Source organism: Canis aureus, chromosome 2 (genome assembly GCF_053574225.1).
Source record: "Canis aureus isolate CA01 chromosome 2, VMU_Caureus_v.1.0, whole genome shotgun sequence".
In the NCBI taxonomy this organism is placed as follows: domain Eukaryota; kingdom Metazoa; phylum Chordata; class Mammalia; order Carnivora; family Canidae; genus Canis; species Canis aureus.
In genome coordinates, this window is record NC_135612.1 from 34,798,454 (window position 1) to 34,816,215 (window position 17,762).

Below are 17,762 nucleotides of genomic sequence, written 5' to 3' on the forward strand. Positions count from 1 at the left end.
CTCCCCTTCCACCACCCCTAGTTCGTTTCCCAGAGTTAGTCTTTATGTTCTGTCTCCCTTTCTGATATTTCCCACACATTTCTTCTCCCTTCCCTTATATTCCCTTTCACTATTATTTATATTCCCCAAATGAATGAGAACATACAACGTTTTTCCTTCTCCAATTGACTTACTTCACTCAGCATAATACCCTACAGTTCCATCCACGTTGAAGCAAATGGTATTTGTCATTTCTAATGGCTGAGTAATATTCCATTGTATACATAGACCACATCTTCTTTATCCATTCATCTTTCGATGGACACCGAGGCTCCTTCCACAGTTTGGCTATTGTGGACATTGCTGCTAGAAACATCGAGGTGCAGGTGTCCCGGCGATTCACTGCATCTGTATCTTTGGGGTAAATCCCCAACAGTGCAATTGCTGGGTCTAGGGCAGGTCTATTTTTAACTCTTTGAGGAACCTCCACACAGTTTTCCAGAGTGGCTGCACCAGTTCACAATCCCACCAACAGTGTAAGAGGGTTCCCTTTTCTCCACATCCTCTCCGACATTTGTGGTTTCCTGCCTTGTTAATTTTCCCCATTCTCACTGGTGTGAGGTGGTATCTCATTGTGGTTTTGATTTGTATTTCCCTGATGGCCAGTGATGCGGAGCATTTTCTCATGTGCATGTTGGCCATGTCTATGTCTTCCTCTGTGAGATTTCTGTTCATGACTTTTGCCCATTTCAGGATTGGATTGTTTGCTTCTTTGCTGTTGAGTTTAATAAGTTCTTTATAGATCTTGGAAACTAGCCCTTTATCGGATAGGTCACTTGCAAATATCTTCTCCCATTCGGTAGGTTGTCTTTGAGTTTTGTTGACTGTATCCTTTGCTGTGCAAAAGCTTCTTATCTTGAGGAAGTCCCAATAGTTCATTTTTGCTTTTGTTTCTTTTGCCTTCGTGGATGTATCTTGCAAGAAGTTACTGTGGCCAAGTTCAAAAAGGGTGTTGCCTGTGTTCTCCTCTAGGGTTTTGATGGAATCTTGTCTCACATTAGATCTTTCATCCATTTTGAGTTTATGTTTGTGTATGGTGAAAGAGAGTGGTCTAGTTTCATTCTTCTGCATGTGGATGTCCAATTTTCCCAGCACCATTTATTAAAGAGACTGTCTTTCTTCCAATGGATAGTCTTTCCTGCTTTTTCGAATATTAGTTGACCATAAAGTTCAGGGTCCACTTCTGGGTTCTCTATTCTGTTCCACTGATCTATGTGTCTGTTTTTGTGCCAGTACCACACTGTCTTGATGACCACAGCTTTGTAGTACAACCTGAAATCTGGCATTGTGATGCCCCCAGATATGGTTTTCTTTTTTAAAATTCCCCTGGCTATTCGGGGTCTTTTCTGATTCCACACAAATCTTAAAATAATTTGTTCTAACTCTCTGGAGAAAGTCCATGGTATTTTGATAGGGATTGCATTAAACGTGTAAATTGCCCTGGGTAACATTGACATTTTCACAATATTAATTCTGCCAATCCATTAGCATGGAATATTTTTCCATCTCTTTGTGTCTTCCTCAGTTTCTTTCAGAAGTGTTCTATAGTTTTGAGGGTATAGATCCTTTATCTCTTTGGTTAGGTTTATTCCTAGGTATCCTATGCTTTTGGGTGCAATTGTAAATGGGATTGACTCCTTAATTTCTCTTTCTTCAGTCTCATTGTTAGTGTATAGAAATGCCACTGATTTCTGGGCATTGATTTTGTATCCTGCCACGCTACCGAATTGCTGTATGAGCTCTAGCAATCTTGGGGTGGAGGCTTTTGGGTGCTCTATGTAGAGTATCATGTCATTGGCGAAGAGGGAAAGTTTGACTTCTTCTTTGCCAATTTAAATGCCTTTAATGTCTTTTTGTTGTCTGCTGAGGCTAGGACTTCCAGTACTATGTTGAATAGTAGTGGTGAGAGTGGACATCCCTGTCTTGTTCCTGATCTTAGGGGAAAGGCTCCCAGTGCTTCCCCATTGAGAATGATATTTGCTGTGGGCTTTTCGTAGATGGCTTTTAAGATGTCTAGGAATGTTCCATCTATCCCTACACTCTGAAGAGTTTGGATCAGGAATGGATGCTGTATTTTGTCAAATGCTTTCTCTGCATCTAATGAGAGGATCATATGGTTCTTGGTTTTTCTTTTGCTGATATGATGAATCACATTGATTGTTTTACGGGTGTTGAACCAGCCTTGTGTCCCAGGAATAAATCCTACTTGGTCATGGTGAATAATTTTCTTAATGTACTGTTGGATCCTATTTGCCAGTATCTTGTTGAGAATTTTTGCATCCATGTTCATCAGGGATATTGGTCTGTAATTCTCCTTTTTGGTGGAGTCTTTGTCTGGTTTTGGAATTAAGGTGATGCTGGCCTCATAGAACAAATTTGGAAGTACTCCATCTCTTTCTATCTTTCCAAACAGCTTTAGTAGAATATGTATGGTTTCTTCTTTAAACATTTGCTAGAATTCCCCTGGAAGCCATCTGGCCCTGGACTTTGATGTCTTGGGAGGTTTTTGATGACTGCTTCAATTTCCTCCCTGGTTATTGGCCTGTTCAGGTTTTCTATTTCTTCCTGTTCCAGTTTTGGTAGTTTGTGGCTTTCCAGGAATGCATCCATTTCTTCTAGATTGCCTAATTTATTGGCGTATAGCTGTTCATAATATGTTTAAAAGCATTTGTATTTCCTTGGTGTTGGTAGTGATCTCTCCTTTCTCATTCATGATTTTTATTAATTTGAGTCTTCTCTCTCTTCTTTTTAATAAGGCTGGCTAATGGTTTATATATCTTATTAATTCTTTCAAAGAACCAACTCCTGGTTTTGTTGATCTGTCCCAGAGTTCTTCTGGTCTTGATTTCATTAAGTTCTGCTCAAATCTTTATTAACGCTCTTCTTCTGCTGGGTGTATGATCTATTTGCTGTTTTTTCTCTAGCTCCTTTATGTGTAAGGTTAGCTTTTGTATTTGAGTTCTTTCCAGTTTTTGAATTTGAATGGATGCTTGTATTGCGATGTATTTCTCCCTCAGGACTGCTTTTGTTGCATCCCAAAGATTTTGAACGGTTGTATCTTCATTCTCATTAGTTTCCATGAATAACCAGTCTTATGGCAGAATGAGAAGAGAAGACAAGTATACTGGGGGTCCCTTTTACAGATTCTTCCAATGTCATGTTCCACTTCCAGTAATGTCCATGAAACACACTACATAAATGCCACGGCCAGTGTGCATCCCTAATTTGGATGTGTTCATGTTCCTGCTTGTTTGCGTTTATTTTATGGGTAGCATTGAAGATGAAGATGAATAATAAAAACAAATAGAAAATAATAGTCTCTTTTATTGACTCTTTTCAAATGAATAGGCATCAAAATATATAGGAACTTTTAAAAGTTTGAGTATTTTTAGTAGAGATCTTTTTCTTTTCTTCATAAAAATTCATAACTTTAACAGGACCTTTTTCTAGTTTTGCCTTAGAGGCATCTTATGTGGATGTTGGGTTGTCAGTATGCCAGAAAACATGCCAGAATTTAAAAGTGTGAGGTTTATTCTACAGTTGGCTAGAAAACTGGATGCTGTAGAATAATATACCAAAGAGCTAGGTGTTGACTTTGGATTATAGAATGTAATCCACTCCTTGGACTGATACTTGAAAGTGTTAGGACATTTGGAAAGGACACTTTCACCATGGGTATGGGTCCTATAGCATATGTCTGTATGACACTTGCATACCATTTGTAGAGAATAATTTAGTATTTACCCATGATTGCCAAGTATGTTGACATTTTCCCTCACTGCTCTTCTTAGCCGTTGAAAAGTAAAACTTTTCTCAACTTGCCACTTATCCAGATGCTAATAGAAGGACATGCTTTACTACTGTGTTTAGGTTAAATGAGAGAATCCCAACAGAACTGGCACATGCCTGGTGTTTTACTAGTGGTTTGGTTAAGATCTGCTGATAGGAACAGAACTTGCTAACGCTGCTCAAAGTAGTAGAAGGTTTGTTGTGGATATTTATGTGGAAGGCTATCTGAAGAAAGCTGAATATTAGCCCTCAAGAAAGGTAGAATATGGAAGGTGGTTGGGAATTCAGAGGGTAACTCTAAGGATCTTAGAAGGAGACATTTTTACTTCTTCATTCTTATCCACCACTAAATGAGTATAGCCAGGGCTACCAATTACACGCTTCCATGTAAGCCATAAAAATGCTGTTCCCTGAGATAGGTAGTACATAACTTGCAAGGCCACATTCTGTGGCCTGGCCATAGTGACCATTGTCTTCTCAGTCATCCAATTGGAATTTTCTCTATCTCTGCTACACTTTCTTATGACTCACTCTCAATTGGAAAATGACATTGCAAGCCTCTAGTTTATGAACTTACAAGGTCAGTTCCATTCTTACCCTGTCTTTAATTCACTTCCATGGAAGAGAATCCTTTTACCTCCATTCTACCTTTAAGTCAGGCCACATCGTAGATTCTTGATCAACTAATGGTTGACTGTCCTTGAATCAGGACCCCATCCCAATCCAGTCATCTATAATTGAGTTGAAAAAGGGAAGGCATTCAAGAGAAAAAGGGTATAAAACATAGTAGCTTAATAGCATTTCAACACAGGCTTTGTGTAGGTTGATTTCCCTCAAATGAGACTATAGACAGAGTAGGAAATAGACTTGACATTTTTAGAAGTGTTATTTCTTAATGTACAGTTGATTTAACCATTGCATGGTGGAGGCCTAACTCTCCTTGGGCCATGATATAAATTTTTTCCATGGTTGCAGCTGACACCAGGTAAAGCCAACCCACTGAATTTTGATTCATAATCGATAACATAGAAGCCAAATTACTCCCTTTGAAAAGACGGATGATTGCATGGTGAGAAGCTCAGGAGCATTAGGGTACAGCCCGGCAGACAACTATAATAGAATAAGATCAAGCAGAAGCTTGGCTGAAAGATTCAAAGTACAGCCTGTGGGGCAGCCCAGGTGGCTCAGCGGTTTAGCGCTGCCTTCAGTCCAGTGCCTGATCCTAGAGATCCGGGATCGAGTCCCACATCAGGCTCCCTGCATGGAGCCTGCTTCTCCCTCTGCCTCTCTCTCTCTCTCTCTCTCTCTCTCTCTCTCCTCCATAAATAAATAAATAAAATCTTTAAAAAAAAAAAAGTACAGCCTGTGAATCTGTAGCTACTTAGACACTTCACATGAAAATCAAAGAATCCAATATTGATTTAATCAGTGTTGTTGCCACACATAAGTTTTCCCAGTGCTATAAAGGTTAAAGAATCACTAAACAAGGAGGCAGAACAAAAATTGAAGACAAAATTTTCCTTAGAAAACCCTGTCTCTGTCCTTGATTTCCCACAGTCTACAAGGCTCCATGAATAATTTTGTCAGATTTAGAGGTTTTGTGTTGCTTTTCTTGATCAATCTGGCCTATAAAATACTGAAAACTTATTCAAGTATATGTTATGAAATATATTTAATCAGGTGTACTTTGGGGGAAAAAGGACCCTAGATGGGGGCTACTCATTGTTTAGCTGGAAGCTGTTTTCCTGCTACATTTCTTATCCCATCTTTAATATCTGCCCTCATCTGTGTATTTCAGAATCACCACAACTGCAGCATGCATGATGGACTTGAGAAGATACCCCTTGGACGAGCAGAACTGCACACTGGAAATTGAAAGCTGTGTGTATCTGTACTTCTTTTTCATTCACTGTATTTTAGGCCTTGTCATTATTTGGCCTTTTCTCCAAGGCATTTATAATTTTCTTGCCATAGTTTTTAACTATCTTAAAGATGGGAGGTTTAATCCTCTGCTTTGCAAATTATGTTGTCATGAGAGAGACAGAGACAGAGAGAGACTCAGTTCCCCACTCTAATCTGATTAAGAGAGTCTGCTTGCTGTGCTGAAATATAAGAAAGCAAACGCTCCTCATCTTGATCCATTCAGTGAGAAGAGAACAAACACTGGGATGCAATTTTCTCACAATAGGCTTCATCACACATGAATGGCTGTATTCCTGGGAACCTGGGCAACTGGAGTAAAACTCATTTCCCATCAGGAACTCAGCTTTACAAGCAGGCTATTCCTGTATTTTGGCAACTTTCTCAATTTGAAGAGTATTCAGATGCTTTATTGATAATTCAGTGTTGCATACTTCTTAGGGATAAGAGCTGCATCTTTATTATCTAACAAACCAGGGTCCTGCCTGCTACCTGAACTACATCTCCTGGCATATCCAGGTGTTGCTGTTGCTGTTGCTGTTGTCACTTATCCTGGTTTCTCATAGATTGGTTTATAATGTCTCAATTGGATTTAGTCTTGTCTATTTTATATGGATTTCTTTGAAGGGAATGGTAAATGACTACAGTGTTACTTGATGCATTTGTGGTGATAAGTGAGTATAAATTGTAAACATACTGGGAAGCTGTGCTCAGTGTAGGCCAGAGTTTTCATCCCATATAGAGCTGGCCTTACTGTGCCCCCTTACTTCCACTCTACATCACTGTTAAGTTTTCTGAAAGCTGTGTTTTCAGAAAGTAAGGGACATGAGATCATGTCAAGTGATGCATAATGGAATCATCTGTAGAGGTTTAGCATATGGGATAGAAAGCTCAGAAGAAAGATGATGATTTCCTAATAGTTGAAACACTGTCTTAGAAATTAAGTGGAGTCTGTGTAGCCAGAAGGTACAAATACCAGTGAGGTTATAGAAAGTTTCAGGAAGGCAGATTTGTGACCTAAGTAAGGAAGCAACTTCTACTCCAAATGTCTGGACACATATTGAGTAGTCTCAGAGAGTACAGATTCTGTTACTGTGATGTTTGAACTGAAGGGGATGATAGGTAAGAAGAAGGTCTATTATCAAAGAGATTTCCTCAGAAAGTGTGAGGCCACTTGTCTTCAGAGAATCTGTAGTTAAAGCATTTGAGTGGAAGAAGGGGTTTTCTGGTGATCTGACTACACACATATGCAAAAGGTTTTATTTAAGTCAAGATGGAAATGTGAGAAAGTGTGAGCCCCTACACAAGGGGGAGGCACACAAGCCCTCGGCACAGTATGCTGGTTTGAGCCACAGCCAGAAGACCAGTGGTGCTGGGCTGGGTGAGCAAGGGAGAGGGAGTGGATGTACATAGAATCCTGTAGATTCTTGGCATCCTAGTCAGAAGTTTGAACTTGTTTCACTAATGTGTTTGGAAACATTTGAGGGATTTAAGCAGATAAGTGGCTTGATAAGATATATGCATTTAGAATAATTGCCATGGCTGCCAGATGAGAATGGAATGTCAGGAAGTCAGAGGGAAGGTAGGAGACAGAAACTAACCACCATGATCCAGGGAGAGAGTGTAGCAGATGGAACAAAGGAGATGACATTTGCCACAGAGAGCAATCATCCCCATAGCTTTGGTCTATTTGTCAAATATGGAGTGTCTGCCTTATGCTATATTGTGCATTCAAATCAAAATGTCCATTATACTGATAGGGTATTTTTCTCTAGGTGTGAGTTTTAATCAACCTTACTGATAAAGTTGATCGAATCCCTTAGAAGACTCTTGGGTGCTACAAGAAATGTCAACCTTTATTGTCCTGTTTCTTCATTCTGAAGAAGCATTGATTGATTGATTACCAAGTGAATATGAACACCGTGCTAAGAGCTGGACTTGGAGCTATAATCCAGCAAATAAACCCTCCTCTTTCTAAGGGCCAAGAGTATCCCAACAAAAGGCATTTCTATAGATGGCAAACCTCATAGCCAGGAATACCTGATGAAGCCATCCAACAATGCCAAGGAGGACACTATTTTGCCCATAGTTTTTTTTAAAGATTTTATTTACTTAATGATGAGAGACAGAGACAGAGAGGCAGAGACACAGGCAGAGGGAGAAGCAGGCTCCTTGCAGGGGGCCCGATGTGGGACTTGATCCCAGGATCCCAGGATCACGACCTGAGCCAAAGGGAGATGCTCAACCACTGAGCCACTCAGGTGTCCCTCCTTGAGAGTTTCTGATATTATCAAACATTGATTGGTTAAATTCACTCTCAGTGTTTTAACTTTTCCATAGCTTTTCAGAGGAGTTGCCTTTCCAGAATTCTTTATACTTGAGTTTTCACTTTTTTCTTAGAACTGTCATCTTCAGTTAATATATATATTTTAAATTTATTTCTATGCAATGCCCAGTCCAACTCTACAATTAGGATTTGCAAACAAAATTCTGGTCAGAGCATTCAGCCTCCCAAGTTCTTTTCAGAACAGGTACCAAAAATATTCAGAAGTTAGTTCTTTGATGACTTTTTTTCTCATAGGTGAGCACATGTAACAAATCTAAACTTCAAATGTGAGCAAGCTGTTATTTCATCTTAACAGTTTTATTAGTTATAGTTTCTTTAGCCTTGCATAAATAAAATGATGATTTCTTTATTTCTGCCATGTCCCTGCTTTCTCTCCTGGCAGATGGCTATACTACAGATGACATTGAATTTTACTGGCGTGGTGGCGATAAGGCTGTCACTGGAGTGGAGAGGATTGAGCTCCCACAGTTCTCTATTGTGGAGCATCGTCTAGTCTCAAGGAATGTCGTCTTTGCCACAGGTGAGTCCTGTGTCCACTCACTGGCTGAGTAGGCAGTGATGGTTTCCTAATGAAACTGTCAAACTGACTTATAGCATTGGGTCACCAAAGATATACCACCATCAATAATTGATCATGTTAGGTATTCCTTTTCTCTGTATCTAAAGGGATTGATAAGCTTTGATGGGAAGGAAAGATCACCTGACAAGGAGATGTACTCAAGGGCTGATTATTGAGAAGTTAAAAAACTAAGGGTAAATTTAACCAATGCATGTTTAGACAGTCTCATCTCTGGACAGTTTGGAGGCCATTGATGACCTTGGAGGTAAACAGGAAGGTAGGAAAGTAGGGAGGAAGGAAGAAGATCTGAGGAAGTGGTGTTGTTCTCCTCCCAGAAATAAGAGACTTTCTCCCCACTTCTAGGGTAGCAGTTACCCTGGTGGTCCAAGAAGTTGGCCCACCCTCAGTTAGGGATGCCTCTTGAAACATGATCATCTCCTGATACTATCTGGTTAAAGTTGCCCTGGCCTAGGTTTCATTGTCACCTTTGTTTCAGTTGTCTAAAGACGAGAAGGTATGTTCTGCTCTCCTGTCTATCCTTGCTGAGGTTTTATTAAATTGCAACTATATGTATTTTAATTTGTGCAGTGCTTTCTTGTTACCTTTGCATTCCTGTTGAGTGCCATATATTGTAATTGAGATCATAAGTAAAAGTGCTTTGTAAATTGTAAAGTATTATAAAGACTACAAACTCAGAGTTGAAATGCTAAATATAGGCAGAGCTGGAACCTCCCACCTCAGCTTTCTCCTATCAATATTGGTTGAACAATAACAAGTAGTTGGCAGTTAGCTTTAGTCTTATGAAGCATTCATGAAGCCCAAGGAAGGCCTGCTCTCTCTTCCTGTTGCCTCTGACTAGAATGCCTGTGACCCACAATCACCTATTTCCCCTTCACTTGGTCACCTCCAACTCATTCCTTAGCTTAATCTAGATGCTACTTCCTCTGGGAAGGCTTTTTGACCCTGGTGTCCTGCACACCTGCACACTACCTCCCCAGGCTCAGTTAAGTGGCTATGGTGCATTCCGAATATGCTGCGCTTACCTTCGTCTAGCTCTCTGTGCCTCTCTCCTCAAAGATACATCTCCATTAAGAGGGTCCTGCCCTAGTCACAGTTTAGCTTTATCCCCATGTTGTATAATGCCTGACATGACCTAGGCATACAGCAATTGTCCCTGAGTAAATGAACAATGAGTCAAGAGCCAGCTTCCCTCTTCTCCACCCCAGCCTTTAAGAACCAAAGGGACATGCCAAGTATAGACAAAAGTCTGAATATTTAAGACATCAATCAAGGCCATTTTTATGCAGTGCCACTTTATTCTTTGTTGCAAGAGGTGCTACAACTATCCCTGTAGTCTCCAGAGGTACTCACCTGGATGGGAAGTAAAATCCAGCAAATATATGAGGTTACAATTAAGGAATGCTTTCTACAACCAAGAAATTTGCCATGTAATGCATTAGATAAAATGATTTACCTCTTCTAGAACTGGGATTTAAACTTGCATGCTCCAGGTGGTATGAGCAGAAGGTCTGTTCAGAGTGTAGGGGCAGTATTCCTTTGATGGAATTAAATGCCCATGTCTGCCTTGGTCTTGAAAAATCACTGTTGTGGCCATTAGTGTGCTGCCATGAGGATCTCTTATTGCATTTTTATGCAACCTCATCAGAAAGCTGGATGAGGTGTGTGTGGAGGGTGCATTTCTTCCACGGGAAAATGCAACCACTTAGAATGGCCTTCCTGAATCCTCCACCTCAAAACCAGTCAGGGACAATTTTTTTTTCGAAGTGCAGTCTTTGCCTTTCTTTGAAGTATTTACATGGTAGAAAATATCCCACACATATCTGGAAAAATAGATACTACAGATGTGGGGAATAATAGTTAAACTATGCATAGAGCCATCAGCACATCAGAGTGTAGTATGTCTTCTTCCTGGCACTTACTAAGTTCTGGCATTTGCAAGCTATGAGCCAGGGATTCCATAGCAGTTGCAAACCTCTCAAACCTTCAAAGAGGTTTATATTGTATGTCAACTGTACTTCAATAATAACTTTTTAAAAAAGAACTTACAGTTCATAATTATTCTAATTGGCCTATTCATAAAAAGTGGCATAAGCCATGTGGTTTAAAATTTATTTTAAAATTAAATATGGCACGGATTTCTTTCCCTTGCCACAAGTGTTCTGAATTAATGAGACTTTGATCAGTCAACTGGATTGAAGAATTCTGTAGCCTGATAGAATTCTCAAAAAAGGGGGTTAAATAAGAACAAATGCCATGGAGGTGTATTTGGAGCAGACAGAGTCTGTGATGAGGATTCAATGTGATTCTCTCCACCTCTACTTTGGCCCGGAGGTAAACATGGGGCAGGCACATAGGTCTTCAGGACAAAGTGTGGAGGCGAGCCTCGACTCAGGAAGCAAGCAAGGCAGATAGAGTGCAAGATTTCGGGAGATGTTCATTCTCAGTATCATGCAAGTGAGATTTTGTGCTTTATCCTCCTTGCCCTTATCCTGCCCATTTGGGGGCTGTAAAGATGGCAAGGATTTTAAAAACTAGTCTTTTTATGCTTTATCTTAAATGATCATTTTCTACACTTTTATGTATTCATATTATAAAGAGTTTTACAAAACAGGTGAGTTGAGTACATAGCTGGAATGACAAATAATGTCCACAGTATCCGTCTTTAGAGTCTATGCCACTCTCTCCTTAATATGTCTGCTAATGGGCCATGTGTTCTTGATGACCACTGTTTTATGCAGGTTTTTAAAAACTGATATTGGGATCGGAGGCAGCCTCCAAATTCCTAATCCAAGGCCCCAAAATCATTTCATTCAACACCCAGAAATCTTTGGTGGCAGGAAATGTGCCTCTGCCTTCCTGTTCACCTGCACTTTGCTGCTAGATAAGTAATACCATTTTCATGAAACCATTACTCAATTCCGTCACTTTGATGTGGCCTTTGTCTGCAGCATAGGATTCAGGCTCCTTCACCTTGAATACACATGTAGCATCAACCTGTCCTCCTCAGTTTAGCTCACAATGTCCCCAGCACGAAGATGTCATCATAGTTGTCATATCTAACTCTTTCTCTCTCCTCCATGCATATACTACTGCATTATGCCCAAAGACTTTTGTTTCTGATACAGCCCACATTTGACATATTTTCTTCCCATTTTTCCTCTCCAAATCCAGGATGTTTTCAATGGACCGTTCAAACCTGTCCACTTGGCTTTCCTTAAAAGGGTCTATCAGTTATCATTTTCCTTTGGAAAACTTTGAATTACACATTGACTGTACCATTCCTTTATCAGCTGTCAAACATTATTAATTTCTGTCAAATAATATTACCCTCATTTTCATATATGTAAGGCATGCAATAACGATCTTCTGAATTAATTTATTGACTCATAACCAGGTGCTCAAGATTTTCACAAAATGCCCAAACCCCAAATATAGATTCTTCTTGAAAATCAAAGAGAAAAAGAAAATAAATTATTCTCATTAGGCTCATTATTATGTCATTCACTATTTCAATCTACTAAGATTTCTTGGAAGGTCCTGGATCTATGACAAATATTCCTTCTTGATCCAGAATTATATTTAAATTTTTTATTAAAGTATAATTCACACATTGTTACATTAGTTTCAGATGTACAACATAATGATTTGACAGCTCTCTATACATTATGCTATGCTTGCCACAAGTGTAGCTACCATCTGTCACAGTACAACGCTACTATAATAGCATTGACTATACTCCCGATGCTGTACCTTTCATCACTGTGACTTATTCATTCTATAACTGGAAGTTTGTACCTCCTACTCTCCTTCAGCTATTTTATGCATCCCCTACACCCTCGACCTCTGGCAACCATTAGTTTGTTCTCTGTATATATGTGTCTGTTTCTGCATTGTTTTTACATTTGTTTTGTTGTTAGATTTTACATATACATGAATCATATGGTACTTGTCTTTCTCCGTTTGACTTATTTCACTTGGCATTATAACCTTTAGGTCCATCCAAAGTGTCACAAATTGCAAGGTCTCATACTTTTTATTGATCGAGTTTATAAAGTGAGTACTCAAATTATTCTTTGGCACCTGCAGTCTATAGGATGATGCCAAACCTGAAAACATGTATGAATAGGCTTTCTAAGAAAAAGGAAGCTGGAATAAAAAGGATAGAGAAGGACAAGAAACAATGCAAAGGGGGATCCTCACCCTCCTTGCAGCTTGTTACCTACATGTGAGATGACGTGGCATTTTATTTCTGTCTTAACCATTAAAATAAAAATGTATTTACTATAGTCAATGTATTTCTATTTAATGTGTCATCTACTTCTGTAAGAACCCATTAGGGATCTATGATAAAATTGCAGGAAATATTGAAAATGTATTTTTAAAGTAAGTACAAAACTAGATTAGTCTTTGAAATTCTTTTGATTGAAATCTGAAAAGATATTGGCCTTCCACATAAGCCTTTAGGAGTAATGTAAGAAATTTTTACTGAACTTAACTTTGAAGCCTGCTCTCAATTGATAATCCTTAACATTTAAAAGTTAGGGTTTGAAAAATTCTCTCAAAAATACTCAACAAAGCAAATGTTATATCATCACATTCTAATTACTGAAATTAAATCAGTGATTCAAACAGGAATTTCAATAAAGAAAAGATTTTCATTCTTTTATCCAATTTCTGTTTAAACACAATAAATATACATGTGTTTACTGAAGTATTTGGGATCTTCCAGAAATATATGGCTGAATGTCTTTAAAGAAAACAGATCCCAATTCATTAAAAAATATGTGAGAATTTTAAGTAAATTGTCAAACTCCAGTTTTAAGGACTTCTGAAAGACTTCAACTACGCAAGACATTCTTAGGAAAAGTTAGAGTTTTTCTCATGCTTTATTTTTTCTATACAAAGGCATATAGATCATTTTTTCTTTTTTACTTTAATGATAACTTTTATAACTTTTCTGTATGAGCACACATAGATAAACACTTAAAACATAAATGTAGGGATGCCTGGGTAACTCAGCGGTTGAGCCTCTGCCTTTGGCCCAGGGTGTGATCCTGGGATCCCAGGATAGAGTACCACATCGAGCTCCCCACAGGGAGCCTGCTTCTCTCTCTGCCTGTGTTTCTGCCTCTCTCTCTGTCTCTCACAGAAAAATAAAATCTTTTTTAAAAAGCATAAACGTGGGGGGCCCTGGGTGCCTCAGTGGTTTAGCGCCTGCCTTCAGCCCAGGGCGTGATCCTGGAGACCCGGGATCGAGTCCCGCTTTGGGCTCCCTGCGTGGAGCCTGCTTCTCTCTCTGCCTATCTCTGCCTCTCTCTCTCTCATTCTGTGTCTCTCATGAGTAAATAAATATATAAAATATTTTTTAAAAAAAGCATAAACGTAGAGGTAAGTGAATTATCAGAAAGTGAACAATCATATAACTGCAATTAGTTAAAAAAATAGAATGTTATCAGAACCCCAAAATCCTCACTATGACTTCTAATTGCTTCACCTTCTCCTTCTCAAAGGAAACCACTGTCTTGTTACAATATAGTTAATATTGTGTTTTTGAACCTTATTTAATGGCATAATAGTGAATTAATTTTTGACTGTCTTCTTTAACTGAACATTGTGTTTATGAAATCCATCCATGTCACTGTATTCATTTATTTTTGTTGTTATATTACTGTGCAAGTATACCACATTTTGTTTATCCACTCTACTGCAGGTGATTATTTAAGACTAATGCTACAAGGAGCATTCTTTCACTTGGCTTTTTCTTTTCTTTTCTTTTCTTTTCTTTTTTGTAAATTATATGCACACACAAATGTTGAGTGTATACTTGGAACTGTAATTGTGAATGTTCAAGCTTAATGATTATGCCATACTGTTTTCCAAACTGGTTTTACCAATTTGCATTCATACCAGTAAGACATTAGTGTTTCTTCTGCCCCACAACCTTGCTAGCATTTCACATGGAAGTCACTTGCTGGGTGTTAGGTGATATTTTGTGGTTTTAACTTACATTTTTCTGAGTAATAGTGAGATTGAGCACCTTTCCTTATTGGTTATTTGGTGATCTTCTTTTGTAAATCACTTGTACAAGTCTCTATTGTGAATTATTTCTCATTAATTTATTTGAGTTATTTTTACATTTTAGATGCAAGTTTGTTATAGGTTACAGTATGTTGCAAAAATGTACTTTTTTACATGGAGACCTATAGTCTACCTGCAATTGATTTTTGTGAGTGATGTGGAGTATGGATCAGGTTTATTATTTTCCATACCACCATTGCTTTTCAGCAACATATTTGTCATAAATTGTTTGTATGTACATAGATCTGCTTTTGTACCATGGGTTTATTTATCCATCTCTGTACCCCTTATCTCAGTGTTAGTTACTGAAGATTTAAGTAGAGCAGATACTTTATTTACTATTTACTATCAACTTTACTATTTACTCTTTATTTACTATTGACTTATTTTGCGCCCTTTACATTTCCTTGTAACTTTTATCATCAGATCATTAATTTTCACCTTGAAAATGGTCTGGCTTTTTGTTAGCAATGCATTAATGAATTTGGTGAAAAGGCACATGGTTATAATTTTTCCAATCTGTATATATATTTTATCTCCATTTATTTAGATCTTCTTTAATTTGTAGTAATAACATTTTAGGGTTTTCTGTATAGAAATCTTGCACCCTTTTGTTTCACTTCTCTAGATGTTTGATGTTTTCTAATGTGATTACAGATGGCAAAAATTTCTAACATTGTTTCTTGTTTGTTGCTAATGTGTAGGAAAACAAAGATTTCTTATTGAACAACCTTGCTAACGTGTTTGTTACTAATGATAATTTATTTTTTTAAATTTATTTATTATTGGAGTTCAATTTACCAACATATAGCATAACACCCAGTGCTCATCCCATCAAGTGCCCCCCTCAGTGCCCGTCACCCAGTCACCTCCACCCCCCACCCACCTCCCTTTCTACCACCCCTTATTCGTTTCCCAGAGTTAGGAGTCTCTCATGTTCTGTCTCCCTTTCTGATATTTCCCACTCTTTTTTCTCCTTTCCCCTTTATTCCCTTTCACTATTTTTTATATTCCCCAAATGAATGAGATACTTTATCTAAAATGGTCTTTTTACCTCTTAAGACTAATGCTACTAGGAGCATTCTTTCACTTGGCTTTTGTGCCGTAGAGACTTTTGTGCATTTTGACTCACTATTTCCTCATTCTAACTTACATACGCTATTGTCATTATGTCTATAATTTCATAGATATTTACAACCCTGTGTGATACTATTATTGTTGTTAAATATTCACTTAGATATAATTATAAATGTCCTCTTTTCTTTATTATTCATTCTTCTTCTTCTATCCCAAGTAACTATCTGTAAATGTTTCTTTCTGCCCAAAGAACTTTTTTTCCTAAAAAACATTTTTAAAATATTTTCTTTAGTCTGAGTCTCATGATCTCAAATTTCTTCTAGTTTTTTTTTTTTTTTTTTAACTGTTTATGACCTAGGTCATATCTTCTTATAGGATGGTTCTAGAAATTTAGGTTGGCAGATTTTTTTTTTCCATTTTAAGATATTATTTCCTTGTCTTTGGCTTCCACCCTTCTATTGAGAAGATCTTTGTTGGTCTAATTGGTGCTTTTAGATTAATCTGATTATCTTCCGCCTCTAGGATTTTTTTTAATTTTTTTCTCTTTGTTTTATTTCATTGGTAATTATGATTAACTGGGATTTGTAGACCTTCCTGAATCTTTGGCTTCAAGTCTTCTAGCACTTTTGAAGCATTCTTAGACATCATTGTCTTTGCTCTAGTCTCTTTCTCTATTTTTCATCTAGGATTCCAATTTTAATTCCAATTTTACAATTCCATTATTGGATCTTCTCATTGTATCTTCTGTATATCTCATTCTCCCTTTTGAAATTTTTATTTTATTTTCTCTTCATGCTTCACTCTCGAAATTTTCTTCTGATGTATCTTTCAGTCCAAAAGTGTTCTCTTCATTTGTGTTTAATCTGTTATTATTCCCCATGGGGAAATTATGGATAAAATGCAAAGTCTATGATGATGTCTTCTTTCTTCAGAGAGGATCTATGCTTACCTCTGTGAGACAGCTGGAGGCATTAGCAATCTAGGACAGTAATTCTGAGTTTAGATTCAGTCCTTTTGTATGTGTTAATCCTTCTGGTTTACATCTTGGTTAGAACTCTGGAATCCCTACTTGATGTTCTCTGTCCCTAGTGTCTGCTGTTGGTCCATGAATCTGTCAAATGTCTCACTTAGCTTCTCATCTTTTTCTTCTAGAAAATACATGTTTCATACCTGAAATGTGGCTCACTTTTCTGTTTCTTTTTTCTCCTAGACCCTGGCCCATATTATTACTGGCTTGCTATTTCTCCAATGTCTTTAGGGAGATGGATTTAAATTTTGTCCGTTTTCTTCTAGTTGTTTCCTGTGGAAATGTTACATATTTCATAATACTCAAATATCATGAGGTTTTTTTTCTACTCCTCTTTATTTTTTCAGGAAAGAAGTACACTTGTTTTGATATTTAATTCTTACTTAGTTCAGACTATTAATACATGAGAATAAAAAAGAAAACAATTAGGATACATTTTGCAATCACATTTTGGAAAATCTAATTCTGTATTTTTCCAATAACATTATGTAGAGGAAACACTTAGCCCAAACAGTGTGCTCTTGAAGAGGTGCTCTAAAGCTCAAAGGAGGTCTGAGTCCTTGGTTGTAACAATAAAAAGCTATGGGGAGAAAAAAGCAAAGCACTTGAATTAGCAGTTGGTAAGAGAATCAAGTTCAAAGAAATATTACATTAAATTTATTTCAAAATAAATATATCCAGCTAATAATCAAAGAGCTCCTTAAATATCACTCTGGAAATCAGGTTGAGACTTCATCCTTTGTATTGGTCTTTTTTTTCCTTTGTTTTGGTCTTAAAGGTATATTTTACTGACCAGCAAAATTTGGGATATGTTTTACCAAACTTGAAATTTGCTTCTAACTTTTTAGTTTTGTGTGAGCTAAATGAGACTGAAATTTTTGCTAGATACATGAAAAACAGATTAT

At 37.7% G+C, this 17,762-nt stretch overlaps 1 protein-coding gene across 5 annotated transcripts in view; it reads left to right on the forward strand.

Annotated features, from left to right (window-relative positions):
* GABRB3 (gamma-aminobutyric acid type A receptor subunit beta3) overlaps positions 1-17,762 on the forward strand; it is a 225,300-nt gene that overhangs the window by 178,468 nt on the left and 29,070 nt on the right. For all 5 annotated transcript variants that reach the window (XM_077868403.1, XM_077868421.1, XM_077868399.1 and 2 more), the window contains 2 exons: positions 5,627-5,709; positions 8,478-8,615. In XM_077868403.1, coding sequence (XP_077724529.1) covers positions 5,627-5,709; positions 8,478-8,615 — 221 coding nt within the window. The remainder of the gene's footprint in view (positions 1-5,626; positions 5,710-8,477; positions 8,616-17,762) is intronic.